At 39.5% G+C, this 15,866-nt stretch overlaps 1 protein-coding gene across 1 annotated transcript in view; it reads left to right on the top strand.

The window, feature by feature from the left end:
• MAP3K1 (mitogen-activated protein kinase kinase kinase 1) overlaps positions 1-15,866 on the top strand; it is an 89,451-nt gene that overhangs the window by 55,266 nt on the left and 18,319 nt on the right. The window contains exons 4-14 of the mRNA XM_074995558.1: positions 2,538-2,738; positions 3,673-3,789; positions 4,354-4,502; positions 7,355-7,476; positions 9,715-9,796; positions 9,919-10,099; positions 11,406-11,687; positions 12,152-12,273; positions 13,556-13,647; positions 13,948-14,137; positions 14,493-15,765. Coding sequence (XP_074851659.1) covers positions 2,538-2,738; positions 3,673-3,789; positions 4,354-4,502; positions 7,355-7,476; positions 9,715-9,796; positions 9,919-10,099; positions 11,406-11,687; positions 12,152-12,273; positions 13,556-13,647; positions 13,948-14,137; positions 14,493-15,765 — 2,811 coding nt within the window. The remainder of the gene's footprint in view (positions 1-2,537; positions 2,739-3,672; positions 3,790-4,353; positions 4,503-7,354; positions 7,477-9,714; positions 9,797-9,918; positions 10,100-11,405; positions 11,688-12,151; positions 12,274-13,555; positions 13,648-13,947; positions 14,138-14,492; positions 15,766-15,866) is intronic.

Below are 15,866 nucleotides of genomic sequence, written 5' to 3'. Positions count from 1 at the left end.
TGCTGTAACTTCAGACCATTGCTCCTTTTTCTGCCATCCGTTACTACTAAGAACTGTCTCTCCCCCATCCTCTTTAGAGCCCCCCTTCAGGAAGTTGAAGGCTGCTATCAAATCACCCCACAGTCTTCTCTTCTGCACACTAAATAAGCCCAAATCCCTCAGCCTCTCCTTGTAGGTCATGTGCTACAGCCCCTTAATTACTTTTGTTGCCCTCTGCTGGACCCGCTTCAATGCATCCACATCCTTCCTATACTGGGGGGGCCCAGAACTGGATACAGTACTCCGGATGAGGCCCAAATAGAGGGGAATAATAACTTCTAAATTTGCTGGAAATGCTTCTCCTAATGCACCCTAGTATGCCATTAGCCTTCTTGGCTACAAGGGCCACTGGTGACTCATATCAAGCTTCTCATCCATCTTACTCCCCATATCCTTTTCTGGTGCAGTGCTATTTAACCATTTGGCACCAAGCCTGTAATAATGCTTGGGATCCTTCTGTCCCAAGTGCAGGACTCTGCACTTGTCCTTGTTGAACCTCATCGTATTTCCTCCAATTTATGTAGGTCACACTGAACCCTACCCCTACCCTCCAATGTATTTGCCTATCCCACTAGCTTAGTGTCTTCTGAAAATTTGCTGAGGGTGCAATCCATCCCCTCATCCAGGTTGTTAATAAAGATGTTGAACAATATCTGCACCCCACTTGACACTGACTGCCAACCAGATGTTGAACCATTGATCATTACCCATTGGGCCTGACCATTTAGCCAGTTTTCTATCCATCTTACAGTCCATGTAGCAAATCCATACTTCCTTAACTTATGAACTAGAATGTTGTAGGAGACTGTATCAAAAGTCAAGGTGTATCACATCCATTGACTTCCCCATGTCCACGGAGCCAGTTACCTCATCATAGAAGCTAATCAGATTGATCAGGCAAGACTTGCCTTTGGTGAATCCATGTTGACTATGCTTGATCACTTTCCCCTCTTTCAAGTGCTTCAAAATGGATTTTTTGTGGATGCCCAAGATTTTTCCAGGGACTGAGGTAAGGATCACTGGTCTATATTTCCCTGGATTGTCCTCCTTTCCTTTTTTTTAAAAGATGGTACTACATTTGCCTTTTTCTAATCATCTGGGACCTCACCCAGTCTTCACGAGTTTCAAGGATACTAGCCAAAGGCCCTGCAATGATACCTCTCAATTCCCCCAGTACCCTGGGATGCATTAAATCCAGACCCATGGGTTTCTAAGAGAAGCTTTTGTCTACATGCTGTTTGTGACCACTTCTATTCCAGAGCTGGTGTACGTGGACAAATAAAACAAGCCTTATGTAGAATAAGTATAGAATCTTAGATTCCATTACACTGATTTCTCTGCCACTGGGAAGCCAACCTGCATATACCACTGGATATCTGTTACCACTTGGCAGAAGAGGAAATCTACATAAAGTTAATCTCCTAGATTCTAATTTAGGCTCCTAAATAAGTGGCTTGACTTCCAGAATTTTCACTTATTTGAGATTCTGACTGCAGTTTTCCACAACTGAAAATTTTGGATGAAGCACATGGCATTGCTACAGAAAACAGCAATATGTCCGAGCATGAGGTAGAGTGTACACAGTTTGCTTTGCTTTCTCATGTGATAGGTATACAGCTTTATACTTTCTTTACAAGAAATGCACTCTTCTTTCTTTTCACTGATCAGAAATACCATGAGTTGTAACATCTGTTGAGAGGAGTGTCATCAGGCTAGGAGAAATCAATTAAGAAAATGAATTTTGCTTTTTGTCTGTTTGTAGCTAATGAAATCTTTTCCACTGAATGAGTTTTCATTTACAGTCTTATACCTCACTATTTGAAAGTCCAATTGAATTCCAACTATTCAGTGGCACTGTTGAGTTTAAAATAATAAAAGATTTAAAAATTCTTAACATGTTTATGAAATTCAAGTGAAGACAGATGCAGATGTGGCTCATTTGTTCTAGAATAAAAATTCTAATGTCCTAAATGGGAAACTGTGTGCTTATAGTTAAGATTCAACGCCTTCCTCTTTTTTAGCTAGGATCTTCCTTTGAAAACTTCTTTTAAATTCTGGCCATTGAGGAATAAATGTATAAATTCTATTATACTGCAGAAATGAATAAATTTAATCTCACAGAACAAGTATTCAGTATTTCCCTTCACAAGTCCATAATAATTTCTCAGAAAAAATAGTAGAGTAAAATCAAAGAATGAATTTCAAGAAAAATAAAAGCCAGCTACTGGATTTTACTTGTCCTGTTTAATATTTCAGCAAACATGCATAAAGCTTAAAGTTTGCTGCATCTTATGTCTGCTGGATTTGAGTATGGAAAAAAATAAATGTCTTGATAATCCTTATAGTCCCTTTGGCGTAAGGACTTTTTTCATACTGGGTTATAGTCAGTACTGAAAGCACTTTGAGCTTATTGCTGCTGTTTAACAAATAAATAGGCTTATGTAAGAATGTTTTAGTGAGGAGAGAAATAGTTGATATTGGAAACAATTTTGTTGCAGTTTCAAAGTGGGAGAATAACACCACCTAGGAGAGCACCATCTCCAGATGGCTTCTCACCCTATAGCCCTGAGGAAACAAGTCGTCGTGTCAACAAAGTTATGCGAGCCAGGTTGTATCTTTTGCAGCAGATAGGACCCAATTCGTTCTTAATTGGAGGAGACAGCCCAGATAACAAGTACAGGGTGTTCATTGGACCTCAGGTAGGAATCATTTAGCATTCCTACAATATTATTTATAATGCTATAGAGTTTGGAAATTGTATCAAATCAAGTTAACTGAAGTTATGTTATCTATTTAATTATCCTATGAAATAGCATTTAAAAAGGTATATTGTGCATGTATTGTGACAGCTACACTTTAAACATTAGGTGTGTCTAACAAACACCTTCCTTTTAAAATCTATTGAATTTGGTGAAGGCATTGCACGTTATCAACAATTTTAACGTTTCATGCGTATTTTTCACTCATTCTGCATTCCAGGTACGATTCTGACAAGTGTTTTGGCTGGTATTTTGCCACTTTCTGTTTTGCCCCACCTTCCACTACAAGGAGGCACTTTTTAATTTCTTTTTTCTGTGTCTTATGGTCTGTACTTCCTCAAGACATACACATGCTATCTACTGGTAAAATAGAGCAAATGCATATGAAAGCTCTCTGAACAGTCTCGTAGTAGTAATACTAATACATGATGTGAGGTCTTCTCCAGATGGACTCTCTTCATAATCACGTGACTGTTTAGTTTTTCCCTACTGGACTTGTATGTTCGTGGAACCAAAGGGTGCAAAGGCATATAATGGGTGGAAGAAAATTTCTTGATTTCTTTCATACTAGTGATAAGAGGATTACGTGCGTATAGTCCTTTGATATGAATGGTAACTACAACAGCCTCTTACAAGGAAAAATGTCAGGAGAAAAGTAGCATAATTTGCTGTTTCCCGTTTCTGTTTTTCTTGATGAAGAATAGAATTGTCACATTTCAGAAGTTTAATTTCACTCTATATGCATTGCACTTTTGTATCTTGTATTTTCACAGGGCAAAGTACTAGACAGTGTAAGTGCTTAAATGGAGATTGTGCACGCTTGTAAATATCAAACCACAGTAGAGCCCTAAACCTTCTATCTGTTTCTTTGTAGACATGCAGTTGTGGACGTGGAACATTTTGTATTCATTTGCTGTTTGTCATGCTTCGAGTGTTCCAGTTAGAACCCTCGGATCCAATGCTTTGGAGGAAGACCTTGAAGAATTTTGAGGTAGTAATATAGTCCTGTTGTATGTAGTAGGTAATGTGAGTACACACACAGTTACAGCGTTGTCAGGGGAAATTTTTATAACTGCTGAAGACTGTAACAAATATTAAAGGAGTACAGTTACGTGTTTTTAATTTAGCCAGTGTTTCTAGATGATAGTTTCAAGAACTAGGTAAATTATTAGAAAAATATGTTTGCAATTAAAAGGAGCAACTGAAAAGTAGAACTTTTTGGTTCAGTGAATAGGCTAAAACCCATCTTTTCCACTTAGTTTAAATTTATATTTTCATCAGAATCAGCAACTTTCTTCCAGATCATCTTTGTACAGAGTAAAGAAAAATGGAACTGATTTTTTATGTAAATTAGTTTTTCTTGCAAGCCACCTGATTATCAAGACAGTACTGAAATTCCAGCTGTTGCTACTGCAGTTACGATTTTAAAATGTGTTATAAACATCTAGAGAAATATATTTAGTTATCAGTAGTAGCATCAATTAATTGTAAAAACTTCTCTTTATATGTGAGCTGTTCATAGCATAAATAAGTTACTCTCTTTTCCCAATGTTAGGTTGAGAGTTTGTTCCAGAAATATCACAGTAGGCGTAGTTCAAGGATCAAAGCTCCATCTCGTAACACCATCCAGAAGTTTGTCTCACGCATGTCAAATTCTCATACATTATCATCATCTAGTACTTCTACATCTAGTTCAGAAAACAGGTTAGTACTTTTCTAAAGGAATTAAAAATCTTTGTGCTCTAGCAGCTCTCCCGGGTCCCAGCTTTGGAGGTTTAGATATACTTGAATTTTGTTTTTCTCTGTTTAAAACTGCTTCCATTTTAAATCAGACAAAATCATTTTGTATATGAAAAAAACCCAAAACCACACCTCCAAATATGTTTACGTTGGTCATCCTGATAGCCATTTTCAATTTATAAGACCTGATTGAAAAATGTTAGATATTGGTGTTTTTCACAGAACTTATTTTATTTGTCAGTCACTTTTGTTTTTTAAAAAAAGTCCATAGTTAAGACTGGCGTACACGTGAACATTCAAAACCGATGTCTTAGTGTGTGCGCGTGCATCTGTTCATCTGCAGTATGCATAGAAATGTCCACAAAAGTAGAAATATCTCATTTTTCTTGTGCAAATAATTTTGAAAGCAAGTTGCAACAGTCATGTGCCTATGAATATATGGTTACAAGTTCCAGATAACTCTACACCACACCCTTCCCGCACCACACACAGGTGGCTTGCCTGGATCTGGATCCATAGGCTCCAGGTTCCCCTCACCAGCATGTGGCCTTCAGCAGGGTAGAGGGTGGGGAGCCTCAAACCTCATACGTCAGATTAGGCAAACTGGGGCGAGGGAGTGGCAGTGCTGCATAGAAACTTCACGCTGCCGTGCCTGGGAGAAATAGTGGAGGGGGGTGAAGAGCCATGTGCATCCAGAGGTGCTGCACCAGTAAGTTGCACCCTGACGCTGTGAACCCACACCCCCAGACAGCTCCTACATCCACTTCTGCCCAGATCCTCCCCATCCCAGCCCATCCTGCACCTTCCTTCTTGCCCAGACCCCAACTCAACCCCTTCCCTCCACCCCATTTCCCCACCCCGCTCCTGCATGCTTCTTCCCAGACTCCTCACCTCCACTCTGGTCCCTCCCTGCCAGACCCAAACCCTGCTTCCCCCATCCTCCCATCCAGACCCCATGCCCTCATCCTGTTGCTGCACCCCTTCCCACCTTACGCTGCCCCCCACTCTCTACACCCCCTTCTCACCCAGACCTTCCACTCCTGCACCTACTTCCACACAGATTGCCTACCTTAGCCCTCTCTGGCACAGTTTCCCCTGCCCAGACTCCACTGACTAAGCCCACTTCCTGGACACCCGCTCCCACTCTGACCCCTTCATTCCCCAGCAACCATACCAGCCACAGAGCATAAGGGGCCCACGAAATATACTAGTCCTGCCCCCCAGGCTCTATGGCTGGTGTGCAAGGGGAATGAGGGGAGTGGGCTCTGATTATTTTATATATGGGTCAGTGGCTCCCAACCTGAAACAGGTTCCCTACCCATGCTGAGTTAAAGCCTGGCTATTGGGCATATTGGGAAGTGTGACGGGGGAGGGACAGGGTTCGTCAGTCAGTCAAATAGTCTGGCTCATTAAGAGCTGGGAGCGTGGGAGGGGGCTCTGGGCTGAGGAAGGAGAGAGAGAACTTTTGGCCTGGGTGTGTAGACTTGGGTGGGGTCAAAAATGAAGGCTTCAGAATGCAGGAAGGGGATGCAGGCTGGAGCAGGGGGCTGGTGGGTGTAGGAGCAGTGAGGATCCATCTGGGGTGTAGGCTGTGAAGTGATGAAGGGTTTGGAGTGCAGGAGGAGTCTCCAGACTTGGTTCAAGGAATTCAGAGTGTGGGGGGTGGGGTGTAGTCTTCGGGCCCTGAGAGGGAGCTTGGGCGTTGGTGTGGTGGGAATTCAGGGCTGGGGGTTGAGGCATGGGCATGCGGGCATCGGGGTCTGGGAGGGAGTTTTGGATGCAGGAAATAAAAGTGAGTGGCACAGCAAATGCCCAAATAAAACATATACATGTTTACAATAATTCATTTCTGCCAGACAAAAGTAGACTTTTTTCAAATTATGTAAGCATATGTAGTGATACAACCACTAAGCTGTGTTTTAATGATTATCATGAAAATATATCTTTGGGCATATTTGCAAGAATGTATTATGGATGGGTAAATTTCAGCTATTTTCCTTATAGGTTCTTGGTGTAATTTAAGTACAGTCATAACTCTAGTGTCAGATTACTGGAAGTTAAGGTAATTGTTTAATGCTAGAAAACAACATAAAAGTATGTCTAAAATTTAGCTGATAAAAATTTGCTTATCTGATGCAAATAAAAACAGTTCTGATTAGTATATTGTTATATATGAGAATGCTAAAAATATTTGCACTTGCTTGCTGCAAAAATATAGAGCAGCTGTGTGTATTTTGCATTACTTTTGAATTTTACGTATTTATCAAATAGTATTAAAGACCAGCTGTGATTAGTCTAAAAAACAATTTTTTAGAAAATTGTTTAGCATTGTGGATGAACTGTGAGACAGAGGGGAGATGTTTTGTTTCAGTCTATAGGTCATTGATAATTTCTTAATTGCTCCAATCATAAATAATTGAGTAAACAGCAAGTAAGTTTCTTTGAGTCATGCAGTTGTGCTCAGGCTGCTGCTGTTCCTCTTCCCTTCCCCCGGCTGGGGGAACAGCAGCAGTAGCACCCAGAGCTGCTTATTACCTCCGGGTCCCCTGGCAGAGACTGTAACCTGGATTCAGACCTGGCTTGCGTGATCTGGCCCGCAAGGCTCAAGCCTCCAAAACCTCTAGCACACTACCGGACAGCTGCTATGGAAAGGAGCCCCTGAGTCCAGATGGAGACCACAGGCCTGGGGTTTCCCACCTCCTGTTGTAGAGTATCATGACAACCAGTATTGCTCATTAATCGCTATTTGTTTCAATACCTGTATTAGATTCCAGTCTCTGAACTTTTTTCATATTGCTAATGTCTTGATTTTACAGTATGAAGGATGAAGAAGAGCAGATGTGTCCCATTTGTTTGTTAGGCATGCTAGATGAAGAGAGCCTGACTGTGTGTGAAGATGGCTGCAGGAATAAGTTACATCATCACTGCATGTCAATTTGTATGTCATTGTTTTATTTACATTTATTGCTGGTGATTTTAAATATGCAAACAAACTGTAGCACAGCACAATAACTTGCATTTCAAAGAATGGATAATGAAACAGTTATTTGGGCATATCTGCAGAATGAACAACAAGCAAAAAGTCGACACCTTGGTATTTGGTATAAGGGATGGTTTGCATAGGACAGGCAAACCCACAGAGAATAGATAGATGATATTGTAGATGGGTTCAGAGCTAGTCTACAGAACCTAAGCCACTCTGCACTGGACAAGGCAAGATGGAAGGAAATAGTGAGGGAGGCATCAGACATCAATAGGCGCTGAGCCCGTGGTGGTTGTTGATAGTGTAATGAGACAAGATTGTGTCAGATCAATATTAAAAGCATACAGAGCTGAAAGATGAATGTGAAGCTCTGTGTTGCTTGTGGAGAACTTAACTGAAATTCCATCAACTAGTGGATGTTAAGGTGGAATATCATCACGGTTAATATAAATGAAGAATATTGCCTTAGGAGAAGCAGCATAGTGAAAGCATGGCTGCAATTTACAATGTAGCTTTAGCCACACTGGTTCCAGATTATTAGAAAAACAAGATGGGAGAGATCTTTGCACCAAAGTCTACACCTGAGCACTTCCTCAGGTCTGGGAATGATACCCAAAATGTCACAGCTAAATACAAGGTTTGTTTGTTTTTTTAGCTTAAGAAGTTAAGTTGCAAGAGACTAAGGTGAAGTGGGCAGTTAACGCTTCTAGAGTAGTAGGGCAAAGGAAGTTTATGGATTAGATTGTTATTGTGAGCCATAAATCCAGTGTCTTTGAGTCCATAATTTTTAGTGTTTTGTAAAAGTTATCTAATTTAACTCCCAGGTTTGTCTTTTAAAGGAGTTGTGCAGGTTCCCTTTGAGCACCAAGAGGTCAAATACAGAGTGAACGTTTTGTGAAAGTTGTTTGGCTATGGCTGATAAGGTGTAAAATTTTATCTTTTATTGCCTTTTTGTGCAAGTTCACGTAGAAGCATAATGATTGGTTTCACCCACACAGTGATGGTTGAAGCATTTAGTGTACAGGATGTGGTAACCATGTATTGAAGCACGCAGGTGTAGGACTTACGGATCTTGAAAGATGTGTTGCAGGGGAGGTAATTGCTCAGTGGAGAAGGGGAGATAGTAGCATCAGGTTTTGCATCTATTGTGACTAGATCAGGCATTGCTTTGAGTTCATGTATCCCTACATGTGTGGTAGGGAGCTTGCCTTTGACTTTGGCAAGGTTGGAGAGTTGTTTGCTGGCAGAAGACGGGGCTCTGGAAGGATTCTCTTCAGAATGTGATCCTCTTGGATTATGAGTTGTCTCATGATGCACTGTGTGGATTTATTATAACAATTTGCAAGCCACTTAAAACTCCTGTCATATGGACAGTGATGCTAACTGCCTACTTCACCTTGAATGGCCTTTTACATTATGTTAACTCCTTATCTGTAGCAATCTGTTCCACCTTGTATTTAGCTGTGACACTTCAGCTATGTCCACATAAACCACCTCCTTTCAGAAGGGGCATGTTAATGAGGGAGTTTGAAAGATGCTAATGAAGTGCTGCTCTGAATATGCAGCATCTCATTAGCATAATGGCTGCCACGGCCATTCAAAAGTGCAGCTTTCGAATCGCACGCTGCCCATTTAGCTGGGGGCCTTTCGAAAAAGCCCTCTGGTCTTCGAAAGCCCCTTCTTCCCATTTGTTTTGGGAAGAAGGGGCTTTGAAGACTGGGGAGGTTGTTTCAAAAGGCCCCCGGCTACACAGGCAGTGTGAGATTCAAAAGTGGCCCTTTCGAATTGCCACAGCCGCCAGTATGTTAACGAGGCACTGCATATTCATGGCAGCGCCTCATCAGCATTTTCCGAACTTCCTTATTAATATGAGCCTTCAGAATGGAGGGGGCTCATGTAGGCCCAGCCTTGGACTACCATTCCTAAATCTAAGGAACAGCTCTGTGTAAGCTTGAAAGCTTGTATCTTTCATCAGAAGAAGGTGGTCCAATATTCTTTTATGTCTTGTAAGCTATACAGTATGTTGCAGACAGCTGAACTTGGCACTCCATTTATCCTTAATAGGAAAAGGATATATTCCAATTTAAAGTTAAATACACTCGTTTGATTTTATAACCATACATTTGTTTTACATTCCACTAAGTCCATGATATACTTCAGGCATTATATTGTTTTATGTTTACTGCATTGCAGGGGCAGAAGAATGTAGAAGAAACAGAGAGCCACTTATATGCCCTCTTTGCAGATCTAAGTGGAGGTCTCATGATTTCTATAGGTAAGCATTCATTTTTCTGAACAAAGTAAATCTCACATTTCTAGTTAAAGTATAGATATTCAAAGTGTGTAAATGTTTCGCTTTGTTCATTTTGTTCATAAATATTCACTGTTTATTTGTAGCCATGAATTGCCAAGCCCTGTGGATTCTCCTTCAGTTCTCCGTGTGGTTCAGCAGCAAACTCAGCAGCAGCCCACAGCTGGATCTCAAAGGAGAACACAAGATAGTAGTTTTAACCTTACTCATTACGGGGTTCAGCAGATCCCTCCCAGCTATAAAGACTTAGCTGAGCCATGGATTCAGGTAACTGTTTTTTAAATTTTACAAAATAAATTTTAATTAAAGCAATTTGTCATTTTGAGGTGGAATTTTCCCTGCTTTTTTAAGATAAGTCTATCCCAGTAGCTGCCTGTGTAAAAATCACTTGTTCCAGGTCTTCTTTCTTCCTCCAAAGAAGCCACTGTTGTGCATATTAGCCAGCAGATGACTGGAGATGTATTGCCCCTTATTTGATTTAAATGCCAACTCAACAGCAGAGTCTTGTTCCTCCTGTTCCAAATTCTTTCAATGCTCCATTTTGTTACGCACCTCCTACTTGCTCATTTTTAAAATACAGTATGAGAAATCACTTGTGAAATGGCTACAAGCATCCATACAGCAAAAAGTTAGTTCCTACATCATTCTGTTGAGTCTGTCTGAAAAGAGTATCACAGAACATTGTATTGAAATTGCTTAGTAGGTTCACTCAGGAACACTAAGAAAAGTATGACATACCTCTTATGTGCATGCAACAAAAATATGAAAAATTACTGTAAACTTGAAATCATTGTTTGGAATTCCTGACACAATCCTGAAGCACATTGTGGTATTCCAAAAATTATTCTGAACCTCATTGGCTTCACAGTTGGTTGATTGTAAAAGAATAATTTTCAAGAAGCTTTCTCCCCCCCACCCCCCAACCTTGTTTTTCATTTGGGATTTTCACATTGGAGAATATTACAACCCTGTTCAGTGAAGGACTTTGTCATTTTGGTCCTAATTCTGACCAAATAGGTATCACATCACAAACACAATTATCACTAATATAAGTGAGATGCCAAGTAACAAAATACCATGAAAGATGAACTATTCTATAGACTCTAAACAGGGGATCAGCTAATGGATCAGGCATTTCAGGAAGGCTGTGTGTGGGAATTTCCATTGTCATTGTCTGTACCTATCCTGTGGATAGGGCATCTTGGCCAGCAGAACTACCATTCTGATTTTTCACGCAGAAATTATTTTCTGACTGAATACAGAAAGGAAGCAAAGAAACTACTTGTAAAGCTAACTATCGGTTTGTAATTGGCTTCAGAATTATAATAATATTTTTAAATGAAGTGTGGAATGTTAATTTATTTGCAAAAATATAGCTAAGTCTTTGAAAGATGTATGTTACTTTTCATAGTATTTCATTTTGTATGACAACAGGTACTGCTGATATCTGCTGTCATAAAAGAATAAGATAGCATTTTTACTTTAACCCCATTTTTGATGTTTCTTGAAATGCCATACTTAAGCTTGTAATGTTGTGTTTTGCAACAAAGTCATAGAATGTTTACTTTTTTAGGTATTTGGGATGGAGTTAGTAGGCTGCTTGTTTTCTAGAAACTGGAATATACGGGAGATGGCACTTAGACGTCTTTCCCATGATGTTAGTGGTGCTCTGTTACTGGCTAATGGTGAAAGCACTGGAAATTCTGGAAGCAACAATGGAAACAACACAAGTGCTGGAGCAGCTAGTGGATCATCTCAGACCAGTATCTCAGGAGATGTTGTGGTGGAATCCTGTTGCAGTGTGCTCTCAATGGTCTGTGCTGACCCCGTCTACAAAGTATATGTTGCTGCTTTAGTAAGTAGTTGTTCACTTACCATATTGTGACATTTTGGTAGCTTGGAGACTGATTTGTAGAACGTCTGTGTGCTCACAGCTCCAAGAAAAGTCAGTGAGAATTGTGGGTGCTCATTACAGCTGAAAGTCAGACCCAATTGAGCACTCAAGATCTTCAGCAGATATAAATTGGCATGGCTTCACTGACTTCACCAGCTAAGGATCTGGCCAAATATTTTCAGATGCCTGGTACAGTGAATTAAGGTATTGGTATTTAATATACTTCCAGTGTTAATACCACCAGCCTCTCAGATTGAATGATTCTAACATTAGTTAACAATATACAGTAGTAAGCTATTAACCCTTTGAATGTCATACTGAAAAGAACTGTTTCATGTGCATTATATAAACCTTATCAGAAACATTTTTATAATGAGTTGATGTATAGTTAGCTTGACTTCATATTTCTTTTTCCCCCCTCTTAGAAAACATTAAGAGCCATGCTGGTTTATACTCCTTGTCATAGTTTGGCAGAAAGGACAAAACTACAGCGACTTCTCAAGCCAGTTGTAGAGACTATATTAGTTAAATGTGCAGATGCTAACAGGTATGAGTTTTTTGTTTTAGTAGGTCTTCATGTTTTCAATATTTTAAATCTACATTTAGAACATCTGTTCTATGTAAAAGTATATTCTTGGTGGCTGTAGCTTAAAAGAGGTATACAGCAAGTAGGGCTGCAAATATGCTGTTACAGCTCATAGAAGTCTTTGTAGTAATAAAATTACCATGACAGAACTCGATGTACTTTGGGGGGAACCTAATAATTTTTCGGTGTGTGCAATACTTAAAAGATGTTGCATTCTTTGTTACTGAGTTTATAGGGGCTACCTTTTATTTCTTGGCAAATGGTGCTTTGAAATGTTGGGTATATGTTATTACCACTCTTCTCAGTTATCTTGTATTGCCCTGGTCTGGTGCTGTTACTCCTCTGCAACATTATGCACCATTCTTTCAGGACTCAGTACTATAGTAATTCTAGGCTATGGCCTCTGAGGAGCATGGACTGTTTAATCTGTTTGTACCAGAAATAGTAAAGCTGTGCATTCTTGACTGGGATCTCCCGCCATTGCTGTAATGCAAAATGACTAATAATAATATAGTGATTCAGGCTCAATTCTCTACCTTTGTTTGTACTAGAATGCAAAAGTTCAATAATGAACTCTCGAGGTCCCTTCCAGTTCTGAGAGTCTATAATATCAAGCTATAGGTATATAAGTACCAAAAATGATATTGGCTATGTGACAAAACACCATACACATCTGTTTCGTTATATTAGCGTTTGGCACTTACTTTTGCATATTAATAGAGATTACCATTCGAAAAAACATTTTTATTGTCCCACTTACAGAATAAGTGTTGATCTGAAAAATGTAAAGAAATTACATCGGATGAAAACGCAGTCATTTGTTTAAAGGGGGGGAAAAAGAGTGTTGTTTGATTCCTATATTTGGTCATTTGTGTATGTGGGTAAGGTTGTATCATCAGATTGAGGTTTTTTTCTATACTAAAAGAATTCTCCCAGAAAACAACATAAAAGTTCAGAAATTCTTATATTTAAATGATGCGGGTCAGAGAATGGGTGTTATTAGATTTTATAGTAGATCTTAAGGCATTGCATGATTCTAGGTGAACAATACCAAAACGTTTTTTAAGGTGGAGGGGGAAAATGAGATAAAATCACACTCAAGTTATTCTAGCATAACTTCTTAATAAGAATATAAAATAATCACCAGTCTATGGATAGATCAATTCCAGAAATTTTAATACTAAAAATGTTTAATTAAAAATATAAGCAGTGGGATTTAACTTTGATTTTTCATTTCCCATAGCCGCACAAGTCAACTTTCAGTTTCAACACTGTTGGAGATGTGCAAAGGCCAAGCAGGAGAGCTCGCAGTTGGTAGAGAAATACTTAAATCTGGTAATAGGAGTTTATTATGCATAAAAAATTATAGATATGTATTTTTGTCTGTAAGCAAACATTATGGATCATTTTAACTATATTGAAGAATGCATCAAAAGTCAGTATTGTAAAGGGAACTGTGCTGCTTAGAGACCTTTCTACTTTTTCTTGGGGAGGCAGTTAATTCTGACAAGTGTTCTATTTTTATGTACTTTATAACCACAGTATCTTTACCTTTTAACAAATTGTAAAACGTAGATTTATAGAATTTTGGTTGGGGGTAGCTTTAATTCTCATTTTATAAACTATTTTTCATAGGGTCCATTGGTATTGGTGGTGTTGATTACATCTTAAATTGTATTCTTGGAACCCAGACTGAATCAAACAACTGGCAAGCACTACTTGGACGTCTTTGTCTTATAGACAGACTTTTATTGGAATTCCCTGGTGAATTTTACCCTCACATTGTCAGTGGGGATGTTTTACAGGCTGACACTGTAGTTGACAGGTAATTTTTTTCTTCTTTGCAATTGAATTGTTGACCAGGTCTTGAAAAATGGATGCCTAAGCTATCCAAAGCAAAGGTTTGACTTTTGCAAGAACAAATGACTAATGCGTAAGCTAGACAGCTAGTTGTCAGCTTTGAAAATATGCCTTTTATAAAACATATTCAGAAACATTCATACAATAATGAGTATATTAGCCATGAATGTACTTATCTATTTTAAAATAGAAGAGGAGATTTGGTATTTTATTTGATCTATTTTATATGAATTTTGTACACTGCTTCTATGTCAGTACATGAGCTTTAACTCTCTTATATACATGGACACACATATATAACATTGTTTGTTTATTTTTAGGTATAAGAAACTGCTGTCCCTCTTGCGTTTTGCCTTGCAGTCGATTGATAATTCCCACTCTATGGTGGGGAAATTGTCGCGGAGAGTATTTCTGAGTGCTGCAAGAATGGTTGCAAGAGTACCCCATGTGTTTGTAAAACTGTTAGAAATGTTGAGTGTGACCAGCTCAACTCATTACACGAGGATGCGACGACGACTGTTGGCAATCGCAGATGAAATGGAGATTGCAGAAGCCATCCAGCTAGGCATGGAAGAGGCGCATTCCGTGGAATGCAGATGTGATGACTTTATGCAGCCATCTGCTCCAGATAACTCTCCAGAAACAACACATTGTAATACTCCCAGCAATACTGTTCAGTTATCAGGGAAAAGTGGAAGAGGGTTGGGTGATAAAAAACTGAGTGCCAGTCCAGAGGACATTACTGAGACACTGGCTGACATTTCTTTAGGACTTCCTGTTTCAGCAGTAACCACTGAACAACCAAAGCCAGCCATTCAAACAAAAGGCAGACCTCATAGTCAGTGTTTGAACTTTTCTCCCTCATCCAGTCACTCCCAGTCATTATTCCCAATACTGCCCTCAACCCCATCCGTACCAGTTTGCCCTGTAATAGATGTGTCTAAAGTCAGACCTCAGGGATTCATTCCCTGCAAAATACCCTCCACTTCTCCTCAAACGCAACGGAAACTTTCTCTACACATTGAAAGAAACTGTTCTGAAAATAAGGAACCAGAGAAACTTTCCCCAGTTTTTACCCAGGCCAGGGCTATGCCGTCCAGTCACATACACAGGCCAAAGCCATCTCGACCTATTCCAGGTGATATGAGCAGACAAGAAGAAGCCTCAAAAACTAATATGACACTTGATCTGAATGACATTCTACAGTGTGACATCAGTAGCAGTTGTAGTAATGCAGTCATACCAAGTGAAGAGACAGTGTTCACACCAGTAGAGGAGAAGAGTAGTCAACTGGATGTCAATGCAGAGCTCAATTCCAGTATTGAGGACTTACTTGAGGCATCTATGCCTACAAGTGATGGCACAGTTACATTCAAGTCGGAAGTTGCAGTTCTTTCTCCTGAACGGGTGGAAAATGACGACACATACAAAGATGATGTAAATCATAATCAGAAATGCAAGGAAAAGATGGAAGCTGAAGAAGAGGAAGCTTTAGCTATTGCCATGGCAATGTCAGCTTCTCAAGATGCCCTACCAGTAGTACCCCAGCTACATGTTGAAAATGGTGAAGATATCATAATTATTCAGCAGGATGTGAGTATATTGTGGTTGGGGGTTTTTTTGTTTTGTTTTTAGTTCTGTAGTAAGTTCATGTTTCAGTTTGGTGCCATTATTAATGAACACTATTGTATTGT

The sequence above is a fragment of the Carettochelys insculpta genome, chromosome 5, assembly GCF_033958435.1.
Source record: "Carettochelys insculpta isolate YL-2023 chromosome 5, ASM3395843v1, whole genome shotgun sequence".
Lineage (NCBI taxonomy): Eukaryota > Metazoa > Chordata > Testudines > Carettochelyidae > Carettochelys > Carettochelys insculpta.
This window is presented reverse-complemented; position numbering and strand designations above follow the sequence as displayed.